The sequence below is a fragment of the Petromyzon marinus genome, chromosome 4 (genome assembly GCF_048934315.1).
Source record: "Petromyzon marinus isolate PM22_M1 ecotype Great Lakes invasive population chromosome 4, UKy_Petmar_22M1.pri1.0, whole genome shotgun sequence".
In the NCBI taxonomy this organism is placed as follows: domain Eukaryota; kingdom Metazoa; phylum Chordata; class Hyperoartia; order Petromyzontiformes; family Petromyzontidae; genus Petromyzon; species Petromyzon marinus.
In genome coordinates this window covers 16,944,083-16,970,164 of record NC_133670.1, presented here as the reverse complement: position 1 = coordinate 16,970,164, position 26,082 = coordinate 16,944,083, and the positions used below count along the sequence as shown (strand labels likewise).

Genomic DNA, 26,082 nt, shown 5'->3' with positions numbered 1-26,082 from the left:
AACGTGCAAATATGTTCTGCAACGAAAGACATTTGTTCAACGTTTCTTTATTGAACCTGTTTATTGATGCAAAGTTGATTTTGTTCAACACTATGGGCACACTGTTGTCGGGTAGAGCAGGAAGAGCAGTGACAATAACTCTTCGATGTCGCACAGCAATAGTGGCATTCATAGGCACGGATGCCAAACGTCCCATTAAAGCAGCGTCGCTCTTAGGAGAACTTAGTAAAACTCCGATTAGCATCGCAACGTGCGAAAACCACGATGCCAGCTCAACGCGACTGATTCCACTTACAAGTGTGCTCTGCAGTTGTATTGTTGTTATTGTTATTTAAAGCTACATCAATGTGCCATTAGCAACAGCAAGTGTTTTTGTGACCCCCCCCAAATAAATTAAACCGAATGCATTTCAAGTGTGCAGACAAAATGAATGTGTGTATACAGGAAATGTATAAAGCCACGTAGATAGAAAAATAATAACCAAAATATAAATATCACGACGTTTCGATCGCAACACAAGCAATCATCATCAGGTGAAAAAATATAGCCACCTCCACAGCTTCGGTGGCGCCCGGTTTTCTTACATTGACATGCTAATTTTACATTAACAGATTGACATGCTAATCTCTCACAATACAATGGCAACCTCCACAGCTTCATGGTCCTGGAGGGATATCAGCTCTCCGATCTTACATTTACACGCAAATTCAATCTGTAGCCCCGCCCACCTACCCTTGAGCTACACCCATCTCAAGCCACGCCTACCTACCCTTGGGCTACACCCATCTCTAGCCACGCCTATCTAACATTGTGCTACACCCATCTCAAGCCACGCCTACCTACCCTTGGGCTACACCCATCTCTAGCCACGCCTACCTACCCTTGGGCTACACCCATCTCTAGCCACGCCTACCTACCCTTGGGCTACGCCCATCTCAAGCCACGCCTACCTACCCTTGGGCTACACCCATCTCTAGCCACGCCTACCAACCCTTAGGCTACACCCATCTCTAGCCACGCCTACCTACCCTTGGGCTACACCCATCTTTAGCCACGCCTACCAACCCTTAGGCTACACTCATCTCTAGCCACGCCTACCTACGCTTGGGCTACACCCATCTCTAGCCATGCCTACCTACCCTTGGGTTACACCCATCTCAAGCCACGCCTACCTACCCTTGGGCTACACCCATCTCTAGCCACGCCCACTTACCCTTGGGCTACACCCATCTCACACCTATATAACATCCTGCCTCAGCAGCTCTCACACAATATATTTTTACCTGATGACGATTGCTCGTGTTGCGATCGAAACGTCGTGATTTGTTTTATATCTACGTGACTTTACCGAAAGACCCAAAGAATATGCATTCCTGCTGTCACGAAAGCTTTAAATCAAGATTTATATATAAACATTTCATTCATACTTCCACATGAAAATTACAGCTGTGGGATCTGGCAGAGTTTGGAAGGCATCGGCAAATACTGTTGGCACCAACGCTTGTATGTCTATCGTTCTAACTGATAGTTCAATATATATGGTAGTTGATGGTAGCCAATCTGATATCTTCACCATTTCACTTTAACTCTGGCGTTCCGCAAGGATCTGTTTTCTCTCCAACATTATTTCTTCTCTTCACTAAGGCCTTATTAGCTTTTACCCGCGCTGCAGTCCACTTTCCTTAGCAGATGAGAGGACAATTCGGGCATCGTTCTCATTTAAATCAAAGGCTGAAAGTATGAGACACTTAGCGGCCCAACACGCAGACATTTCCCAACAAATCACCAACTGACTTGAATACAGTAATACAATAAGTCCCCGGGTTGCGGGAAGACCCGACTTACGGAAATCCGACTTTCCGGGAATGCTCCCATTAATAATTTTTTTAAAAACGTCAACATGCGGACATGGTTTTTTTTTACGTTTGGTTACGTGGGCACACTCACAGTGAAGTTGCGGCGATGTCGCAGATGAATACCGCGGGGCGAGGCGTAAGGCGGCCCCGCTCCACCAAAACACCGAGCCCCGGCTTCACTCGGATTAAGGCAAATGGAATTTCTTTGTAGCGTCACGTAAATATTTTACTTTTGTAGCATTACGTAATTGTTTTTTTATGCTCAGTGCTATCTTTCCCCCCCTCCCCCCACCCCATGTTTCTATTGCTAGTTTTCTTAATTTAAAAAAAAGTTTATTTTGCGAGTTAGTTATGTACCGTACGCACTTTATTTAGCACGATTACACTTCAATTGCTTATGGTCTCGGCCAATAGCGATCGAAGAAGTCTCGGCCTCGCCTCGTGCACGGTGAATGAACATTCGGAAGCGACTGCTTTCTGTTCACAATTAATACTAACATATTTCGTGGCATTCATAAACAATTGGATAAAGTTTAATTACGAGTAGTGTTATGGTAGGTATTGGAAGAAATGAAAGAATCGTAGGAAGTGCAGCGCGTGTCTACAGCGATACGATACAGGCAGCGATAGAAAACGGACGACAGCTAGATACGGTACTGAGAGAAAACGAACCAATAGTCGGGTAAGGGAGGCACAACTATTTCCGACTATCGGATTTTATCTTGATTATAATCTTAAATTTCGGGGAATATTGTTCAGTTCAGAAAAAATCGGGCTACTGATCGTTTTCGGGAACCTAACCCTTCCAATAACCTGGGGACTGCCTGTACAGTTCTTAATTGTGATGACGAAAACCTGGTCAGGTAAAAATAACAATAATCGGTTAATGATAACATCACACAGGGCTTGCAATTCCACAGTTTCTATGATCACATGTAATAATGAGATCCTTAAATTTTGATTTAAAGCTTTCGTGACTGCAGTAATTCATATTCTTAGTTTTTTCGGTAAAGTCACGTTGAAGAGAAACAACAGAATAACAAAATATATATAAAACAATAAAAAATTCTCACGACGTTTCGACCATAACTCAAATGGTCATCATCAGGTGTGTCGGTTTGCATAAATTTATTTTGAAAACGGCATATTTATTTATTTATATATGAAAAAATAACGTTTGCGTCACGCGCAGCGATTGGCAGTTTGCCCAGGACTAGTCCATCTATTTTTTGAAAAGAGGAGGGGGGAGACGAAATTTGTTTTTATGTATGCTGTCTGAAAGCCACTGTAAGCGTGAACAATCAATCAAGAACTGAAATGATTTATCAAATCTTTCCAATGATTGCTAAGATAGAATCCATCTTCTCGGTTGAAATTGTCTCTGTGCTTGTATATGTGGATAGCCTCATGAACGAATCTCTCATGGAAGCCAGATGGCTTACAAAGAACCTCCGTCTTGGAAAAGTCAATGGCATGTGAGCCTACTGAATTAGAACAATGATCTGCTACGGCCGAGGTGTTGGTCCTACCGTGTTTAAGGTCTGCTTTATGTTCACGAATGCGGTCCGAGATATGGCGTTTGGTTTCTCCAATGTAACTACTACCACAGAGGCAACTTAGTTTGTAGACACCAGGGTATTGTATGTCCGGAATCACATCTTTTACAGACGGAACCAGATCACGGATTTTATGTAATGTGTTGAAACGGACCTGGATCTTGTGTTTATTCAAGATTTTGGAGATCTTTTTTGTGATCCCAGCAATGTAGGGTAAAGTGATGGTTTTGAAAGGCTCCTCAAGAGGGTTCTTCTTCATGGTTTGAGTGATAGCTTTGCGGATTGTATAGTCGGAGTAACCATTAGCCCTAAGAGCTTGGTGTATGTGCTTGAGTTCACTGCTTATGTGTTCCTGGTCGGATATGCATTGGGCTCTATGATACAGAGTCTTGATGAGAGAATTCTTCTGTGATGGATGGTGGTGGGAATCCGGTTTCAGATAAGCATCCGTATGGGTAGCTTTCCTGTAGACAGAGTGGCTCATTGAACCATCAGGTCTCTTTTTAATTAGGACATCCAAAAAAGGTATCTTGCCATCTATTTCGACTTCCATGGTAAATCTGATGGCTGGGTGTATGGAATTGATGTGGTCGAAGAATTGGTCTAGAGCAGGCCGGCCATGTGGCCAGATGACAAAAGTGTCATCCACGTACCTCTTCCATAAGGTTGGGCGCAGAGTGGCAGTCTGGATGGCGTCAGTCTCAAATTTCTCCGTGAAAATGTTAGCTATAACTGGAGAAAGGGGGGAGCCCATTGGGGTGCCCTCAGTTTGTTTGTAGAAAGTTCCATTCCAAGTGAAGTATGTATTGGTTAAACAGTGTCTCACCAGGGGGGGTACCTCAGTGTTTAGTCCTTGATGAACCAAGTCTTCAATGATTGCAATGGTGTCAGGTACAGGAACCTTGGTGAATAAGGAAACTACATCAAAACTGACAATAAAATTCTCACGACGTTTCGGCCACAACACAAGCAGCCGTCCTCAGGTGAAGAAACAGAGCTGTCGGAAAGACATCGCTCCAATGCTTGTGTTGTGGCCGAAACGTCGTGAGAATTTTATTTTATTATGTTTTATTTTTATTATTTTATTATTTCCCTTCTACGTGACTTTACCGAAAGAACCAAGAAGATGAATCCCTGCAATCACGAAAGCTTTAAATCGAAATTTGACTCAAACTCATTTGTGAGTTCTCTAAAGACGTGCCCATGTAAACAATATATTGATTAGACATGAGAAAAACAACAGCAGATATAAATTAATGCAAACAAACAAATGACAGGTAGGTACTGCAACTATTGTATTACTAAAGAAACCACGTTAAAAGCCACATTCATCACAAAAAGAAAAGGCTGCGATGGTTATTTAGTTAGTGTGTACACTTAAGCACAAACTATTGATTTTGATCTGGAGATAAACACCACAACATTAGCCTTCCATGCTTGTGTCCTGTTTTGATTAGTGCTGTATAATTCCCTGCATCGACCAGACGATTTATCTGATTGCCTCTCGTGGCTGGCTTTGTGAGATTTCTTTTGTGTGTGCGTCGAGCAAGGGGGACAAACCCAGCATCTTGGGCTCAGTCTCGTGCGCCCTCGTGGCATCGGAATCCTCACGACCGTGGTAAACCCAGTCGCAGGTAATTTACAAGTCGATAAGGAAACAAAGCGTTTGTTTGTTTGGGGCCCATCTGCAGTTTTTGGAGTGGTATCTATAGGGTTCTTCAATAACAGGCAGCCATCAGTCAATCGATAGATAGCATTCACGTGTTTGTTACTTGGAGGCGTTGCGAAGCGTGTCGCAATTTGACACGTGTTGTGACGCAGGGAAACTAATGGCAACCAATATTTGTGGCTATAGTAAATACACGGCAACGATTGCATGTAAATTCAGTTTTAAATCTTCAGATTGACTCTTTTAATATTCATTTTTCAGATGTTTAAATGAAATGTCTGGCTGCTTTAAGCTACACCAACTCTTTGTTTAATTTGCTGCTGGAAAAGCGAAGTGCGTTTCGCTAACTGCCTATAATAATCAAGCAAAAAAATGAATGCATTGGTTGCGACAGACTTTTGCATGTTTTAATTTAATTTTGTTTCGACTTTAACATTTCTCGAACATTTGTCGCTCGAGCGTAATTTGAGCGCAGCGTGGCATCTGTAATGTAGAAATAGCCAGCCCTTCATCATTTTAACGGTGACATGTAATGGCGTTGGCTGCGAGGCATATCAGAAGCTGGCGCATCGCTAGAGGATTCCATTATATCGCTGGATTCCTTATCTGCACAACACAAATCCCTCCAGATGAGACCTCGAACGCTCACAAGAGACCGATCGAAAAGTTGTCTCCTTAGAAGCAAAGAGGTTGAATCTTGTGTTGCAGGTCAGTTGGATTTTTTTGTGCAAATAAAATGCAGAGAATACAGAGTTGTAAACAGTCCCAGCCTCCCCCCCGTGACAATGGATGGGACCACAAATGTCCCAGAATATTTCACGTGGAACATTTCTGAGCATTTTAAAACGCGGAGGCTGTAATTGCTTTCGCGTGCAAGCTTTTCATAATGAAATCTAGCCGTTTTTTTGCTGCTTTCCTTTGTGAAACGTCAGAGCGACGCATTTATTATGCATACATATGGAATACATGCGTCAACACAAACTCATCCACAGTTGCCGTGGTGTGCACTGACATGCAAGTTGAGTTTCCAGAGCCTTTGGCATGTCCTTGGCATCGCATCGTCTCTGCCAAGGTTGTGCTATTCCGTGAGCATCAGATGCTTAATCAGACTCCGCTTCCCATTTCGGAGTTGCTGAGAAATGGTAACAAATTACGACTTTCACCAACATTGCTATCCTGCCATCAGACAATCTATTTTCCACAATGTTTGCTCCTCTGCCAGACATGCCAGTGTATGGCAGTGCTCGCCCAAATGCAAATGCGATGGCTGGTTGTTACTCTAGTTATTATTCTTCAGGATTCACCACTTAAATCTTTTGGCAGCTGCAAATGTTACACGTTCAAATGTGTGCCAATAAATATTAATATAATAATTACAACCACAGTTCAGTGACTCGAATGGCAAATATGCATTGCACAAATTAAACGCTTCTATTTTTTCGGTGAATTATCTCGACAGGGCCGGCAACAGATGTGATGAAGAGTTGCAATAGATCCAGCTGGCAGAGATAGGGAATGGGAGCTGTGGAGAGTTGGACTGAGATAGTCACGGGTTCATGGGCTATACCCTCACTGGTTCGATTCGTCTCTGTGTAGTCCAGTGGGACGGTAAAATAAAGATGTCCAACTCAGAATGGTTGCGCAGGTGTAACAAGAAAACTTGCCTGTGATGATAGATTCTTATTATCAGCCTTTTGAAGGTGAATACTGAACAAAGTGACCTACTTGAATGTCAAATTTAACAGAAACACAGAGGGACAAACAAAACACCTCTCTACATAATTGTAACCATTCCAGAGACGGATCCTACGGGACATTTCGTTGTAAAATAGCCCTGCCTACGCTTCCTCCGTCCTTGGTGTCGTGACAAATGTTGCGGTGCATTCCTGCCTGAGAACGGATTTAAATATGGTATGCTGAATGTGATTGATGAGTTTGGGTATCTAAATGGCTCAATGAATGTACAGTTCAATGAGAAGAGCTGCATACAAACTGCAGTGTAGGGCATAGCGGGAGGCATTATTCCTTTTTGCATCCAAATCCAGTGCCAATTAAATTTCAGACGGCAAACAACCTTTCATATGATTGCTCTGTGACGCACACACGTGAAGCATAATTAAATATTTCAGCAATACAAATAGCGCTGCCATTGTAATGAATAGCCACAGTTTCTCTTTTCAGGCAAGTCATCCTGCATTAGTCACGTAAGCGCTTCGGGTTTTTAGTGGCTTTCATTTGTTTTCACGATGTAAGCAACGGTTTTATTGCTTAAGCTTCATAACCCTACCCCAGGGACTATACCGCACACCGCCCTGTCAGAGGGAATGAAGGTTTGCTCCGGATGGCAACATTGTGACAAGGGTGGGAATGCAAAGGACCTTTAAAATAATTGTTTATAAACAGAACCGTGACCACAACGATGATCAGGGGCCCTGGAGGGATGGGTTTTGCGGTTGATTGTGAGCGCGGTCTCCGGATCGTATTTGCCGAGCGTGGCGTTGTGGGATGGTGGCTCTTCGGGATACCGAGCATTTACGTGTAGTTCAGCTTGCCTGAAAACGCTGACACCCGGTCTTCTTAAGGGTAGGCCTTTGTGCTCCACTTTTGTGCTCAAATTTCATTGCCTTTTATGTAAATAGTATGTAAATGGGGTGCCGCGGTGGCAAGATGTTAACTGCCTCAGCCTGGTATACTGGAGTTCGTGGGTTCGATTCCAGGGACCTGTATATTTAGAGTTTGCATGTTTTCCCCGTGGTAACGTGGATTTTTCTCTGGGTCCACCGGTTTTTTCCCTCCACATTTAGAAACGTGCGTTTAGAATATATTTGGTTGCTATAAAGTTCCACTTAATAAGCCACTTCGTTCAGCTATCATTTGTGGCCAGGTCGCTTCTGAAAGAGAGCTATATAGCTCAGTGGGCCTTACCTGATGAAAATAAAATAAAAAAAACAAATATCCAGCCCTGTACCACCACCACTTTCATCAGCCTGCCCTCATCAACCTGGTGAAGTGCGATCAAACAGTCTGACTCGGAGCAAGGGAGGCTTTCATCCAATAGTGGATTGACGAAGGGATGAAAATTGTGGGGCTATTTAAAACAATTATGGTGTTCAAATGTCTCTTGCAAGGATAGCAATGTCAGCCAAAGGAGGCAGAGACTATTTAATAATAACAAAAAATAATTTTCTCATGTGACTTTACCACATGCTGGAAAAAACCCCACGACCCGAACCTTCTCCTATTGACGCAAGGACAATAGATAGAGCTATTGTGTTACAGAGCAGCCCATGTCCAATACGAAATCACTGGAGCACACACTTTAAAGTTTAGTCTTGTCGTGACCATGCAGCTTGTATAGCCACAGAAAGTGAATGCAATCTTTCTGTAAGGCTTACAAATGATTACCAGCACCAGTTCTCCCTTGCCTCGCCAGCTTCCTAGCAGCAGACCTCGCCACCGACCGTTCCCCTCGGGAAGGTTTGTCTGCTCTGTTGTTTAGTTCTAATTAGGGTTCTGCTCTTTGTAAAATATATAAAATAACACTGTCAGCGTTTCAATGTAAATACGCAGTGTTCCGCATAATTAAACCATCTCCTATAAAGATATTTAATAAAGCAATTAAGGAATTATTTCAATATAAGTTGCATATAGATTTTTTTTATTCGGTTATCCCTGTATAAATGTTTAAAATAAAAATTACGAGTTTGGAATAGTAAATCAAATCATCAAAAACGTGACCTTCAATAATGTAAGGCGAGTAGAATAGATAGGGGTTTCTCCTTTGCACATTTGGCCAAAATGACCCAAGTTCACGGTGTTCATCAAGAGTCTATCGCAGCCATTATTCTGCTCTTTGTTATCACAATTTACGTGACCATCCTGGCCATAACTACTACAATCGCAGTGTGACTGAGCGTTTGCCGTCACCAGGGAAACACAGTAAGAGAGAAGTAGTTTCATAGCTGTACAATATTTAAGTGCTACATCAAAAGCTAAATTATTGTTGAGCAAATAGCTTGCTGCACTTACAATCTTTTTAGCTTTGTTTTTAAAAATAAATATTTGCTTTTATCCGTGCTTATTTGCCTGTGGGCTCTGCCGCGGATGGTCTATACGGTACACGAGGATTTATTCCCTCATTCATTGATTTGATTCTCACTTGATTATCTTTAATTTATATAACATAGGTTGGTCAACCCCTCTATTTCCTCCCTTTGCTATCGCCTCCTATCCTGCTTCCTTCTAAAATTTGCTGTACTCCCCCACTCTGTAGATCACAGCTGGAGAACATCTGTAACCCCTTTGCAGGTGTGGGCAAGTAAACTACGGTTCTGTTCAGTGCAGTTAATGAAAATGCAAAAAAAATACGAACAAAAATAGCTCGCATAAAGTATTTTCATTTTTCTAAGTGCTTAAATCTAACTCTGGGATATAGAATGCATAATATCAAAGATCCTGCAACTGAGTGTTGGAGAGGCACTGCATTATGAGCAGTGCCTGCTTGATAACTCACTTGGCTTATTAGCAAAGAAAGGCAGTCGGGATTACTGCTCGCGTGCCTGTCCGGGTTCCCAGATGGTGATTAATCATGGCACTGCGGAGTACATCAATTGCAGTGGGTTAACGATTCCTAATAATGGACATATGGCCAATACTTTTCTAGCCCGAAGACCACTGCTTAGCGTGTGGTGATGATGATGGTGGTGGCAGTACTGTGTGCTCGGCGGTTTCGTGTGCAGAGGGCGCAAGGGAATGAGATGGCATGCCCTGTTGAGTCAAAGATCAGAGGCACGGAAGGAACGGACGCGGGAGGGTGGATGGAGAACGGGCATTGCTGGAAACCCGCGGTCCCTCGGATCAATCTTGATAGGCTGCACGTATGATGTTTTTTTTGTTTGTTGCTCAGTACACACATGCATTGCCCTCTCGCCTTTACCGTCTGATATGTGACATTGTATTAAAATCCCACGACGTCCATTATGTTCTCCTGCCAAGGGGGGGGGGGGGAAACCCCTGGCAATCAATCAAGACCGATGGACAAACATCCACGGCCATGTTTAAACAGTCATTGCCGATGACATTGGGTGAGCCTTGTGTTTGCCCAGCACTCCATTGGAGGTCATTGTGAGACTGCAAAAAAATTTAGAGGGGCTGCGTGTTTTTGCAATATGTCTCTTCACGGACTCGTATTGTCTTCCTGTTTTAACATCATCCATTCGTCGTCGTCATCATAATCATCCCCTCTATTGAGTATTCTTCAGAGACCATCTCTGCTCAGCTTTTATTTGTCTTTCTCTTGCGTGGTGATTGTCTCTACATCTTCATTGTTGCCTTCCCTTCATGCCCATTCTCAGTTGGATATGAACCAGGGGCGGAGCCACAGGGGGGGGGGGGGGGCTGGGGGGGGGGGCTGGGGGGGGCTTTGCCCCCCCTGAAATTTTTGGAAGTCGGTAATCGGGATAACCGGATATCCGTCTTCTGCAAAATGCTGCAGGCTGCCACCTTGTGCTGCCTTGCAGGCTGCTTGAGCGGCAGCCTTTCGAACTTATCGAACTTATTAGCCACATCAGCGGCTCCAACCTATTATTAAACTCCGCGTTCAAATCCAATAAAATTTGTTTTATACATTTGTGACGCCCATTGGAAAACATAAACACTGGATATCTCAGAATATTGAAGTCAGCCCCCCCAAAGTCAAAATCCTGGCTCTGCCCCTGATATGAACACCAAAGCTTCGTGTATGCCATATGGCATTTATCTCATATTTTAATGTAACATCTTCCTTGTTGTGTGACTATATATACGAGCTTAATGCTAAATAATAATGATAATAAAATCGTCTGATGTGCAGGTGCTATGGGGATTATTACATCGCAGGATCGTGAGAGATGATGGTAGCTTGGATGAGCCCTTCATCCAGTAGTGGATTGACAATGGCTGATGATGATCATTCTGAATCATAATTGTAATTTTTCTGTTGATAAATATTCCTCTAATGGACTTATTTCAAAGCAAACTTGTGTAGTGATATAGTTAATAAAATGAATAAATTATTTTAATCATTGGAATTTACAGTATAGTACAGTATATTTACTCTTTCCATGAGAAACACTTGCGTCCCGATATAATATATTGAATTCCACAATGCGTCCTGATTTTTGTTTTCTTAAAGCTGCAGATGACAAGGTTCCGTGGGTATTGTGATTACACACGAATACACAAATTACAGAAACGGCAACAAAACCCCTCATAATATACACACACGAGTATTTATTTAGCCCCATTTGCAGATTTACTGATGCATGGAGTAGTGTGCAAGCTTGTTATTAATGTTCACGTGTCAATTTAATATTAAAAGAGTTAATTAACCTGTGGTTCATGAAGATCCATTATTTTCTGCCTCTGATGGACCACTGCCTACCCGAGCATTATTGCTCTGAGCAGGAGATGAAGGAGGAGGTACGGTGAAGCTATGAATGCTGCGCAAGGCTCGGAATGAATTACAGACGAGATGAGTGTGGCTTTGAGGGCCGAGATCGTGGCTTCAACATTGAGCCCTGGGGTTTAATAGTTAAGACCACATCTGTGCTTGTGCTCATGTGGTCTCTGTTGTTTGCAAATGTATTTTAGTACCCTGGGGTCTTTGCGACATTTTAAATTTTCCAAAGATTGATATGAAATGCATTTGGTGAAATGTGCCACCGTTTCATTGATGTCGTCACCTTTGGTGGTTTCCAAATTGCGATTCGACATTGCTCGGAGAATTACAAAACTGAGACGTGCCAAAAATGCTGATGATTGAAATCGTAAAAATATTGTCCAATGAATATAATTCTGGGGCAAATGTACTCGAGAGCTTAAAGGGGAGGGAAAAAAAGTTGGCATCCACGCATCCATCAGCATTCTTGAAACTTTTAGTGAAGCCCTGAAGCATGTGAGGTGTGACAAATAGCAGTTGCAGTCAAGCTCACAAAAAAGGAAACTGGAAACATCATTTGGGGTAGAACTATGCCTACTCCATTAATTGTTCATAAGAAAATTCGAAATTCCTCCAAAAAATGGTGAGTGAAAGGACTGGCCACGCAGGCACCAAATTACCCTTCAAGTTGAAAATCCAAAAGCTTAGGACAAGCATTACATTATTAAAGGAAAAAAAAATCTAAATAATTGGGAATGTGTAATATATTGCAGAATATATCACAAAGTTAATATACTGCATTTCTTAAGTCACCTTTCCTATGAAGCTAAGTTACATCCATCAACCCATTTATGATCATTTATCTCAGTGGTGAAAGCAATTTTGTAAAAAAAAAATTGGGAGGGTGGGGGGGGGTTCTGATGTGCCAGAGAAATGCAGTGGCACGTTTCTCTCGATGGGAAGTAATTGTGCACCTCTATCCTGTGCACAGTTTTGCGCTACCACTGTGCATCGCAGCTCATCTCTTCCAAATAATTTGGCGTCAACTCCAGTCCATGCAGTGATCTAAGCTCTCCTTCTGCCATGCAACAAAGAGTGCAAGCTCCACAAGCCTTCATTACCATAGGGCTTCCAGCATTGGTCTTCCAAGACCTGCTGCTTCTTGGGAACTCTTCTCCCCAATGCATTGGCCAGATTTGTAGTTGGCTTCATCATCATTATCTTCAAAAACATCATCATCATCATCAACAACTTCATCATCAACCATGATCTACCTCCTATAGGCCTCCCTAAGTCACTGCAATTGCCCACAGTCCTGCAATATCGCAATCCGTCAGACTCCTTTTAAATAAGCTCATTTTATTGCTCCATTTTTACGGTGGATGTTTGTGCATGTGTCTACCATTCTGTCGTTAGTCTCGACCACCTGCCACCACTCCTCTAGTGATGTGTACATGGTTGATCGTGGAGAAGCCTTTCCTGAACGCAGCTTGCTCACATGGTTGGTCAAGCATCTACATTTCCCAATAATCTTTGTGAACAATGGGTGTGTACTTCCACAGAATTCAAATACCTGAATTATAGAATGATGCTAAATAGTATTTTTTGAAAAAAAAGTCAACAAATCCGACTCGAAGAATGACAGACACGTTAGCCTCTTGGATTTATGTTACACATATTTTAAAAGGGCACTACAACAGCTGGCGTAATGAGAAACTGCCTGGTTCTTAATTCATTTTTAATCATTGCCCCCACTGCCGCTGGTGAAACGTGACTTTGATGTACAGCTGGGGTTAAAGAGGATTACTTAGAATGTTTTCATTGCAATTGCAATTATAGCACCTTGAGACGTAAAAGGTAACCTCCAGTTTGTGAGGTGACGCTCCGCTCGTGTGAGAGTGCATCAATTCGGGTTATTCCCATGCCAGGAGAGGATCCGTGTCCCTGTGTGCAGTATATTGCCTGTTGCACATGAAACGTGTATACCAATGACTATTTCAAAAGTTTGGAAATGAAAACTGCAACTTCTCACATTAAATAAATACTCCTTTAGTTGAGATCTCTGTGATGTTTTGAAATGAGAGAATATTTTACGTGTTCTTCAAACTGATTTTCTGATCTTTGAGTATCTTAAAATCTAAATGTACACTGCAGAGCATGCTTGCATGCATTAAACTATTTTTGTAATCAAAATACACGTCTGTCTCTATATAAATAGATGCACATATTCAGATAAATTAATATTTCGGTGCTCAATCAAAACCTATTTTTTTAATACCATACATATACAATATAATAAAGATGTGTAGGGCCCATACATTGCCATTACATACCAACGCTTTTCTTTGCTCGACATGAAAAAACCTGAAACATAATGACTACCAACTGGCAAGAAATATATATAAAAAAAATTGGTCCGGGTATATTGAATGCTTCAATACAATTCTCAAAATGTTTTGCAGTTGACAAAGCCATTCGGTAGCTTTGGTTTCCCTGGCGTGTTTCTGAGGTGTACTGCTTGTTGTTCAGTAAAACGTCCAACGTATTGCTCCAAGTAGAATGTCAAACATCACACCGAACCAACAACATGGTACAACTCTAAATCCCATCGCAGGGCTATACAGCACAGGCATGAAAACCTACACACAGCAGTATGTCTCTCACTGTGCCTTTTGTCTCTCTGTCTACTGCCAGGACCGTGGGAAGAATGTCGAGGTGAAGCATGTGGAGCGGGTGGAACGCAGGTCAGGAAGGTGTGGTGTGAGCACGTGGAAGGCTGGACCACACTTCGATCGAACTGCTTGCAGGCTGAGCAGGGGGAGGCCCAGGTAGTTTCTGAGCGGCCTGCTTCTCAACGGGAGTGTTTTCACGTTTGCGAGGAGCACCGTGGGCTGGCGACCTGGAATGTTGGACAGTGGAGACCGTGTGAGCCTCGTCCAGACTTAAACACCCCATCGCTGGGGCCTGTCTGTGGGATAGATGGACTGCCTGGATGGAAAAAGCGAGATGTCGTTTGCACGTGGAAAGATAATGGAACAGAGGTGCTCGACATGGAGCAGCTGTGCCGGGTATTTGATCCAAGACCATCTGACCAGGAGTCATGCACCGCTGCCTGCCCACGTGATTGCGTTGCATCAGAGTTCTCCGCCTGGTCCCCGTGCGAGCGTCCCTGCGGTGCAGACTCGGGCCTGCAGTACCGCACACGCACCGTGCTGGTGCCACCAGAGTTTGGAGGAGCGTTGTGCCCCAACCTCACCGAAGTCCACAGCTGCCGAGATGACTCTGCTTGCGATGGGGGAGACGGTGGCTTCAAGTACAGCCTCAGAGTCGGACCTTGGAGCGACTGCAGACCCGCTAGAATTGGACGTTTCATTCGGGATGTGAGACACAATGCAGAACCAAATGGTACCAATTTCAGCAGGACTACAAAAGCCGAAATGCTCAATAAAACGGCACCCGATTTTCCAGTCAATGGTACTTCTACCGGATTGCCTCGAGAGGGTATAGAATTAAAACGATGGACCAAGGAGCAGTGGAGATCGACGCCTCATGATTGGCCTCGAGGGGGGTCCCCTTGGGATGTGCAGATTGGCTATCAGAGCCGACAGGTCCGATGCATTAGGAGCGATGGAAAAAACGCCCCACTGACGTGAGTTCCATTGCTGCGCTGACGCTTTTCACCAATCGATGCGTAGTTTTCCAAATTAAGATAATGTTGGCTATTAACATTTACGCAAAAAATATTTTTTTTTCCTTAACAGCTGTGGTGGAGAAGGTGACGCAGTAGTTAGTGCACTATGCTACGAACCAAGCAACTTGAGATTGATTCCCAACCGTGGCTCTAACATCGGTGGCGAGCGATATCTGAACTGTTTCTGGGCTCCCACAGTTTACCAACTCACGCATGACCTATGTGGTGACATACATGGGGAAGGCCTTCACCAGGCAGTGGCTTGAAAAGGGATGTCGATATATAATTATTTATGAACAGTAATCTGGAATTAAAACGTGCCTGAGCGGACATCCACCGGGGAGATTGAGTGGTGAAATCAATTTGCGCGCAGGTACCTGGTGGAATGATTTAACATCGCACGACCGATAGACGTGGCAGCGGCTCGGTGAAGCGCGGCCTTCCGACCAGCAGTGGCGGATTGACCACGGCGGCGGCCACTGCCGATGACCACGGTGACTCTCTTTCGCAGCTTGTGCCTGTCGGAGAGCCCGTCGCCGGCCTTCCAGCCGTGCCTGCTGCCACGCGACTGCGTGGTGACGGAGTGGTCGTCCTGGTCACCGTGCTCGCGGACGTGCCGCGGACCCGAAGGCGGCGCGGCCGCGGGCCCCGGAGTTCGCTCGCGCTCCCGCTCGGTGCGGGCCAGCGCCCTCGGAGGGGGCCAGGTCTGCCCCCCGCTCATCGAGCGAGAGAATTGCAGCGAGGAGGGCGGGGAGACGCTGACGCCATGTCCACGGTAACCACCCCCGAGGGGTTTGCTTTGTTTGAGAAGTCATCGGCTTCTGATTACTGATAATTTCGTGTTGAGTTTGTTTTTTGCGCGTGTTTTAGTTTGTTGACCTTTCCCCGCACCTCCGATTAGCATGGTAGGCTAAGTACGGTGCGAAAGAAGTTCAACACACACCCATACATTTGAGTTTTTGTTTAGCAAGTGATGTGACGTAAGCCATCTTTTTTAAGTATCGCAGTCGCTGATCACGAGTCCCCACAATATCCAAGCGGCCAGCAAGAAACCGCACTTGCTGAAGGTGTTATAGATGAGAGTTAATACGTTAGAAAGTTTGTTAAAGAGGCGATGTGGGGGAATTCTAGAGTCGAGCAGTGTGAGGGAAGAAATGGAGAAGTGTTTTGTACGGCAGCAATGGCAATTGAGCACAGTGGGGTATTAGAAAAAAAAATAAACATTAATTTGATTACTTGCTTACATTTATGGTTATTTTCTTTAGACATACATTAAGTAGAGTTAGTTTTTGGAAATAACAGTACTTTAAAGGCGGAATACATAAGCATTTTTAATCTGGCAAGAAAGGCCTTGGTTTGATTCTGAACTTGGGCACCTTCCTGTGTGGGGTTTGTGCGAGTGGGTTTTCTCTGGGTTTTCCGTTTGTTTTCCCCCATAGCTAAAAACATACAATATCATTGGTGAAGGCCAGACATCTCGAATGCAGGAGTCTTCCTGGATAAATAATATTATATGCAATGGCTGCTGCTGTCCTCATGTCGACTCCGGTTGCCGACGTGATAATTTCCACACATTTTTGTTTAAATACTTTTTTATATTCTGTATGAATATGAAAGTAATTCGCTAAATTGTTATCTCGTACATTGTGATTGGAGCAAATACCGCTGGATTAACATTGATACAATTGGTAATTTGATTACAGTAATGTATTATGTGTAACTGCTGCTGAGCGTAAGTGCCCCACAAATCAAATTGAACATTCGCTGCGACTGACGTTCATATGGAAGAGCTTGGAACCGGTAGATTAGAACTTGAAAAACCGTTTAAATGATCAGCGTATAATATAAAGGCTCGGTCTCTCTCACCTAATGCATGGGGAGATCTATACCACACGGTCTCTTCCCGTTCGGATCAAGCGTGATAATGAGTCGCAAAGTCCCGTGTGACTTGATGCAACGGAGAAGAACAAAAAATGAAGAGCACACGGCATCTCCTGTGTTCACGATGAGCACTTTTTTTAAGCACGGGGTTCTTAAGGGTGTCCCATCACTGTAACTGCGGAGAGAAAAACACAGTCATTTATTTAATTGTTGCAACCAATGAAGAGACGCGCGTCCAGTCCTGTTGTACAATTTACAAGTGAATGGAGAGGATGTGTTTGACACGAAAGTCTGGGCTATGAGTTCATCTGTACACTCTTCTGGCCGTTGAAATTGTCCTTCCCTTTCGCAAGGTTCTGATTCTCTCTTCGCTTTAAAGAGCAATACAGAATTTTAAAGCAATGGTGGAACAAATACACACAACGAGTAATAATTATTTCAACAGAAAGGAAAGGGATTCCATTGGCAGCTGCGTACGATCACAAATAAAAAAATATATTTTGCCACATTTGTTATTTTCCACTCTCTAATACAGCAATATAGACATTCAGTCGGTTCATATTTCAGGCAACGGTGATAGCTACTCTGTAAAAGGGCCATTGCCCTGGAACTTAACTCACTACATTATTTTTTTATTGTGTACAGGGTGTTTAAGATAGATAGACCCGATTTGAAATCGCTATATCTCTGCAACCACGAACCGCCCATGAATGAAACTCTTACCACTTGAAAGGGCGGGGCCTAGCATTTCAAATGATTACGGCTAGATGCCTCTCCCAGCGCAGAAACAGCCCCTAGCCTCAGTCGTTCTGCAGTTCAGCAAGACCTGAATCAATAATTGCGGTACAGCGTGCGTTTCAACGGCGTTTTGGCATTGATCCGCCAATGTCAAAGAGCATTCGTCGTTGGTACCGACAATTTGAGGAAACAGGCTGTTTATGTAAGGGGAAGAGCACAGGGCGACCACGCACCCACAGAGGAAAACGTGAGAAGAGAGACGTTTGGGATAAATTCAACTATCGTCTCGATGTTGTCTGTACAGCTGGTGGAGGGCACATAGAGCATTTATAAAATGATTAGTAAAACTTGATAACTTATTAAACCGTTTGTAACTTTTTGTGTAATTGTAACATGTTGCCATCGTGAAATATACTGCTTTGAAATTGGGTCCATTAATTTAAAACACCCTCTATATTAGGCATGACCAATCCACTGCGTGTATCTGCACGCGAGTTGATTCATCATCCCCTCTATTCGGTGGACATCCTCTGAGGCATGTTTCCTCCTTTGGCTGTTCCTCATTCGTTAGTCTGGAAAACTGTGCTAGGGTAGACATATTCTTCCGTGTTTTCTCGTTGTATCTCTCTGACAGATACAGTATCTACAATTTGTTCAACAAACGTGTCGTTATGAAGAACTTTAGTGGAAGCGTGTCTCTTGGTCCGACTTCTCTTCTACTAATATCTGTGTGTATTGTCGCACCTATTATGTCACCTCAGCGCAGCTATTCTCTTTGGCACATTTACATGAGAATTTGATCGCACTGCAGGAAAAAATGTATATAAATAACAGATAACGTTAACCCATGCCGTTTAACCACATAACGATAACGAAATGAGAAACTCTCTGAGAACATTCTTCTTGGTTATTTCGGTAAAGTCACATAGAAGGGAAATAATAAAATAATAAAAATAAAACAATAAAATATTTCCCTTCTACGTGGTAACTTTACCGAAAGAACCAAGGAGATGAATCCTTGCTGCAGTCACGAAAGCTTCAAATCGAAACTTTCTGAGAACAATCAAGGAGAGAGCTTAACGTTCGCACCACTGACAGTGGTGAGAACGTTAAGGAAAAAAACGCCACTTTTTTCAAAAATTTCTTGCTGTGGTTTTCACACCTGACGATGATCGCTTGTGTTGCAGTCGAAACGTCGTGTTAATTTTATTGTTTTTTATTTTCATTATTGTATTGTTTCCCTTCTACGTGACTTTACCGAAAGAACTAAGAATACAAGCAATCATCGTCAGGTGTGAAAATCACAGCAAGAAAATTTTAATTTTTTTCAAATTTTCTTGCTGTGGTTTTCACACCTGACGATGATTGCTTGGTGTTGCAGTCGAAACGTCGTGTTAATTTTATTGTTTTATATATTTTTAACATTATTTTATTGTTTCCCTTCTACGTGGTGACTTTACCGAAAGAACCAAGAATATGAATCCCTACAGTCACGAAAGCTTTAAATCAAAATTTAAGAGATAGCTTGTAACAGTTTCTTACCAAATTCAAAATATGTTTTACCATACTCAAATGTGGCTGTTGTTATGTGGCCAACCGTGGGAGATGGTGAGGGTGAGGGCATTTCCCTTCATCCAGCGGTGCATCTCTGATTAGCACGGTTGGCTATGTATGGTGCAAAAGAAGAGAAGGTTAACATTGCTCGTCGCGTCCATTATTAAATGGGACATTTCAACTGCTTTGCTGGAAAGCACTCTCTCTCTCTCAGATCATTTCAATCGCCTTCAAAAGGCACCACCGTTTCCAACTACAGCATAACTAATTTAAGGCACACACTCCCGGGCCGCCGTTTTTAGATTCTCTCTCTCCCACTCTCTTTTGGACTGTGGAATGAACAGAGGAGGGTAACTGCATACATCTTAATTCTACACCCAATTGGCTTTGTGCCTCCGTTGTATAGCGTGATGCATTGAGGTGGGATTCTAGAGGTTATTTGTTAATGTGATTCTGTGATTGTCTTTTCAGTGGTGGGGAATGTCATTTAAAAAATGCTGTAAATAAATAAATAAGGAAATAAATTGCAAGCTACAATTTAATGACTAAAAGTGCAAATCTATGCCGTTTATAATGATCTGTTGTCCTTTTAAACATTGAGAAAAAAGATCAGAGCACGTTCCCCCTTTGTTACACAAGCCAATACATCTTTGAAGGCAATTTATTAGGAGAAGCGGCAGAAAATCCTGAAGAGAAAAAAAAATGCTGATACAAATAATGCTTGAAATTAAAGTAAACAATCAGTCGTGGCACATGCAAATCTCCGTGCTAAGTGTTATGTTACTTTGGAGTTTAACTACTTAAAAGCAGGAATGGAAAAGTGTTGATGTGAATGCATTTTCATTTTGAAGTGAAGAGAGATGGATGGGTTGATATGGATTTGAATTGCTGGCACATGAGGCCAAAACAAATGCTGAAAGAGCTGAAAATGTCAGTTAGCTCATAGCCATGCACAGTTTTGCATTTGATGAGCTGAGGTTGATTGTATTTGTTTTTATCTGCCAGTAAGTGATGTACACGGGCATTGTAATAACGTCTGTGAGAACTGGATTGCTTGGGCATGCTTGTATGCCTGTGCGCGCAGATCTGTGCGTTTGCAGAGAGCGCTGGTGCAGTGGTTAAGGCAATGCACTCTGAGCACCACGAGCCAGGTTCGATTCCTAGCTATGGCTAACATCAGTGGCTCGTAATATCTGAGCTTGTCTGGGGCCTTAAATGAGGACACGGTGCCGCAACACTGCTCCTCGTGGTGCCTGCTGGCCTTCATCGATCGGTGCTCATGAATGGCACTGGCCACAAACAGTCTGTTGAATGCTACACCTCTGTTTAGGCTACTTTTCCCGCACCTCCGATTTAGCACGGTTGTCTACGTACAGTGCAAAAGAAGTTCAGCATCATGCATACGCACATACACACGGCGGGGGACCATCGGTCTCTTTGCGTGCACAGATTCGTGTGGAAGGTGGCGCAGTGGAGCGAGTGCCGCGTGGAGCTGGTGATGGGAGCTCCGGAACGGAGGCGCGCCAACCACACGGGGCTGTGCGGCGGTGGCCTCCGCACTCGCGACGTCTACTGCATCATGGCCAACGAGAACCTCATCCTGTACCTAAACTCCCTCCACGAGCGGCAAGGTGGACGAAGCTTCGCGCGCTGCCCAGCTCCGACGAGAGCAAAGCGGTGGCGAGACTGGCACTCTGCAGCCGTCGCTCGTTCTGCTGCATTACCAGCGCTCGCCAGTTTCACCGACACTTTAAAAATCGCCACTGTCAAATTAACATTATCCTCCGGAGGCAGGGCCTTCATTACAGACGGCCTGTCTAAACAACCTACAGCAGTCGCTCCAACACGGCGTGTTGGGGCATTTTTCGAATCCTTGGAAATGTGGTTGCAGCTTTTGTTTTGCTGCTTTACTTGGGAGCATTTGGGTCAGCATGGCCATCAATTGCCATGCATTGTGTGTCACCAAAAAGGAAAATGTGAGAATTTTTTGTAATTTTTTCCTCACGGAAAACAGAAACTTTGCACATGTAAAGCAATTAATTTTCTGACACCCTCATTATTAAAGGCGCTACAGATTCAATTAAAAATACAGGAATATGGAATTTTTTAGTGTAAGCAATAAAAAAAAGTTGAGCTCTATATATTACCATCTGTATTGCTTTTTTTTAATATCACTAAGTGTTAACCATTTAATCCTTTGTTATTCCGAGTACAAATTTAAATGGGTATACTCTTGTGCAGATATGGTACAATTTAATTGCTTTTACAAGTAGCCAATGATGAGTGCGAGCTACTGACTCTAGCACTGCATTTGTTTTCCTTTATGTATCTGAAAAAAATCCATTTACTCGAATCGTTTAGAACACAGAAAACAGCAATGATTTGCGTAAATTAAATAATTTTCTCAACATAATTAGGCGCAATAGATAATGACTTTATCCCTTGCGAATGCATTTGCTTTATTGATAGCCAGGATTATTATTAGCAGCACATTAATAGCTGGTGCAGCATGCCACTTAGTCACCTTGACTTGGCAACGCAAATTCTGCTTAATGGTCCATAAAGCTGCATTTTTCCTGTTCCTCCGCCAAAGGTGCAGAGCATCCTCATTAAAAAAAAGGAGATTCATTTGCAGCTTAATGCATCGGAAAAAATAAATATCATGCCCATTAGTGGTCAATGATGGCTTGGCATTTTGTTGTCCACAGAGATGCTGTCCAAGTCAAAAATGAGGCCAACCGTGGCACCATCTCTCTCCATTTCCTACGAGATCTCAGGTAAACCGCTTATTGCTCTTGATGTGAATTTTATTACCTTCTATATGCCGTGTGAAAAAGGCAGTACGGGGAGGTATTTATTTATTGCAATTTAGACCCGTTGGGTTTTAGAGCCAGTAGCGGGAGCGAAGGGGGGAGGCTATATAAATCTAAATTGTTATTGTTGAAGCATTGACGGTGTGTGTGCGTGTTTGGCACGCGCGCAGTTAAGGCATCGGATCACTTTGTGCCTTGCAAGACCTGCCAGTGTGCTCGCCTCAGCCAAAACAAAAAGCACTATAGATGTTGAAAAGCACGGACGTGCCATTCAACTCCAAGTAACACCAACGTTGTTTGAGCACAATAACTCATCTTGGTTCTTACACAGCATCGCTGCAGGTGTCATCAATATGCCTAATTAACTGAACACAGTGCCGTGTAATTAAGCATGATAAATGAACGTTAGGCACTGACTTGTTCTGGCGAGTGCATGACTGTGCTTCTGTGCCATTGCGCTGTGCGGGTTATGTTAACATTGAAACAATTGTATATTCCAAAGCATACATTGAGTGTGCTGCATTTTAACTGCAAACGCTTTGAAGATGAAATGCACCCCTTGGCAAAAGTTACTACAGTAAGTCCGCATATGCAAATAACTGATGAGCATCCCTTTAGCATTGATGCCAAGTGTGCGAAGCGTGATTTGGATTTTGAACACGGAGTTAGTGTGAGCACGAAGCACTGCTGAAATGCAACTCTTTGAGTGTAAAATAACTCAAGTTCAAACATGACAGAGCAACAAACACCAGTCTGCAGAAAGTGTTCCTGCCATGTGTCAATTGTGGAAGACTTAATATCATTCCAGAAACATTCTCAAATTGTAAATTGGGCTTGTTTTGTTGGTCATTAGCGTGATGTTCTGAGTGCTGAGGAAAGAGATTGGCTTCCCGGGGAGTGGTTGCGTGTTGGTATTCTGTCAGCCATGCACCGCACCGCACCGCACGCAACTAATGTTCTGTGATTCTTTTTTTCCCCCTCTAATTTTATGGTTCCTGCTGTTGTACAATTTTTTTGTTTTCACGCAAGAAATAATCATTTATTTGCTTCTAGCTTCACAAATTCTATCAACGCGGAAGTGCGACTTTTCCTTTCTTTAAAGGGAGGAGGGCATACAAAATTACGGGATGGAGCGAAACAGCCATTGTTAAACAAACTTGAAACAAATGTTAAACGCCAAACGATGTGACGATATCATCCAATTTTGTCTTTCGTGCATTCTGCTCTAGCTCTCACCTGTGTATATGAGGAAAATAAGTGACCCCCATCTCTTAATTAAGAATTTAGAAGGGGCTGAGTCCCCTTAAAAGCTCCCTCCCCCTCTCCGTGGATACAATAAATAATAGTAAATGATCTTAAACTAAAACGATGCAAGGCATCGCGATTAATTTCGTCAAGGCTGCTTTGAAGTAACGAGAATTTTAAGGCTCGGGTGTTTATTATATGTAGCACAAGAGCCAGGACCTACAGGCAGGGTTCTCTTCATGTGAGTGTCAAGTGCTCAAGGGCTCCTACTGGGTTGATATGTACGTAACGCGGTCGTAGAAATCTGGGCATCTTACAAGTGCCGTGTTACGAACAAGTACGTTCTGCCCGGTGGTCATTGCAAACAGTGAAAACGGACCACGCAGAAGTGTACGTGGAGGCAAAAAGCTGCGTTTATAATGGACACACGTAAAAAAAGATGAGCGGTGGCAGGTGACTGCGCTTGGCGGCCAACGGATCCGCAGAAGGCTCGAAAGGACGTGACAGAGCTGTGTGTCGGCTGTGTAGGCGGCATCAATGGTGGATCAAGAGAGGGAGTTGAAATAGATCGGGGAAGAACCGCAGAACTGAAGAGAACTTTGAAGCAGTGACGCATTGAGGCAGTGAGTGTAGATGAGCCCCAACAGTGGTGAAGGCCGAAGGCTCAAAGCGAAGAAGAGTAGAAATATGCATCCATAAACGCAGCGGTTGGATGAATTAGTTGCTGAGTGCGACTACTCCTGCACCACATTTCATATTAATTGCCCATACAGTTTTTACTTAGCTTTCCACTTGGCACACAATCGACATTGTAATGGTTCCTCTGGCAAAACGTAAGGCTTATGAATGACATTACCTTATGTGGACAAGTAATCCATGGATAAATGGAACTGAAATGGCTGGATATAAAAGTGTGAGGGTTTTTTCCACATTTAATTCCGTAGCGAGTATTTAAACTTATTTTCACACCAATGATAATGGAAGCCAATGGTCATAAACCTGGTTAAACAAACTATTATATCACTGCTAATTATGCTGAAATTGCTGCAAGTTGTTAAATGTGTATAATGTTAACTAATTATCTTGAGAAAATCATGATTTGCTGGAATGTGGACAAGAAATAAATATGCGTGACATTGATGGTTTTCTAGAAGCTTGCCTCCTTCGGCAAAATCCCTGTGATAAAGCTGACTTTTTATGAGCTCACGTCTGAACACTCATCTCTATGCCGATTCTGTTACATCGACCCAATGTATTTTATTGACCCATTGTATAGCACGTTCGTACGCAGGTTTCATGGCCAGCTTTTACGAGAGACCAGCAACAGGGCACAGAAGTGATCTGTTGCTGGTCTCGCACTAGAGGGGCACTTGGAGTAGCCTCCTCCAGCACTCTTCCTTCAGCTACATAAACGCAGGCTGCCTATTGGACAGTACTGACAACCGTCAGTACTGTCTAGTACTGACAACCGTCAGTACTGTCCCACAGTCTCGGCAGCCCGATCTGCAGCTACGGTTTCTGAGTGCAGTCGAGATTCATTTGACTCAACTCAGGTTAGAGACTGGCAAGGTCGGACCTGGAAACTGGAAGCCACTGTGACCCCTAAGATTCATATTTCTCTGATGTGATAAACTTGATTGTTCTGACTGGAGCTGTGGAGGTCAGAGCTAGAATCACTGTGTTAGAGGTGAGTGTTATAGTTATTATTACAACAATGAAAGTAAAATAGAATATTCTTAGTTTTTTCGGTAAAGTCACGTTGAAGAGAAACAACAAAATAACAAAATATATATAAAACAATAAAAAAATTCTCACGACGTTTCGACCATAACTCAAACGGTCATCATCAGGTGTGTCGGTTTGCATAAATTTATTTTGAAAACGGCATATTTATTTATATATATAAAAATAACGTTTGCGTCACGCGCAACGATTGGCTGTTTGCCAGGACTAGTCCATCTATTTTTTGAAAAGAGGAGGGGGGAGACGAAATTTGTTTTTATGTATGCTGTCTGAAAGCCACTGTAAGCGTGAACAATCAATCAAGAACTGAAATGATTTATCAAATCTTTCCAATGATTGCTAAGATAGAATCCATCTTCTCGGTTGAAATTGTCTCTGTGTTTGTATATGTGGATAGCCTCATGAACGAATCTCTCATGGAAGCCAGATGGCTTACAAAGAACCTCCGTCTTGGAAAAGTCAATGGCATGTGAGCCTACTGAATTAGAACAATGATCTGCTACGGCCGAGGTGTTGGTCCTACCGTGTTTAAGGTCTGCTTTATGTTCACGAATGCGGTCCGAGATATGGCGTTTGGTTTCTCCAATGTAACTACTACCACAGAGGCAACTTAGTTTGTAGACACCAGGGTATTGTATGTCCGGAATCACATCTTTTACAGACGGAACCAGATCACGGATTTTATGTAATGTGTTGAAACGGACCTGGATCTTGTGTTTATTCAAGATTTTGGAGATCTTTTTTGTGATCCCAGCAATGTAGGGTAAAGTGATGGTTTTGAAAGGCTCCTCAAGAGGGTTCTTCTTCATGGTTTGAGTGATAGCTTTGCGGATTGTATAGTCGGAGTAACCATTAGCCCTAAGAGCTTGGTGTACGTGCTTGAGTTCACTGCTTATGTGTTCCTGGTCGGATATGCAT

The 26,082-nt window shown here is 43.1% G+C and overlaps 1 protein-coding gene across 7 annotated transcripts in view; it reads left to right on the top strand.

The window, feature by feature from the left end:
* LOC116938586 (thrombospondin type-1 domain-containing protein 7A-like) overlaps nucleotides 1-26,082 on the top strand; it is a 246,240-nt gene that overhangs the window by 77,697 nt on the left and 142,461 nt on the right. For all 7 annotated transcript variants that reach the window (XM_076058793.1, XM_076058798.1, XM_076058807.1 and 4 more), the window contains 4 exons: nucleotides 14,194-15,148; nucleotides 15,702-15,965; nucleotides 20,813-20,994; nucleotides 22,072-22,140. In XM_076058793.1, the coding sequence (XP_075914908.1) occupies nucleotides 14,194-15,148; nucleotides 15,702-15,965; nucleotides 20,813-20,994; nucleotides 22,072-22,140 (1,470 nt within the window). The remainder of the gene's footprint in view (nucleotides 1-14,193; nucleotides 15,149-15,701; nucleotides 15,966-20,812; nucleotides 20,995-22,071; nucleotides 22,141-26,082) is intronic.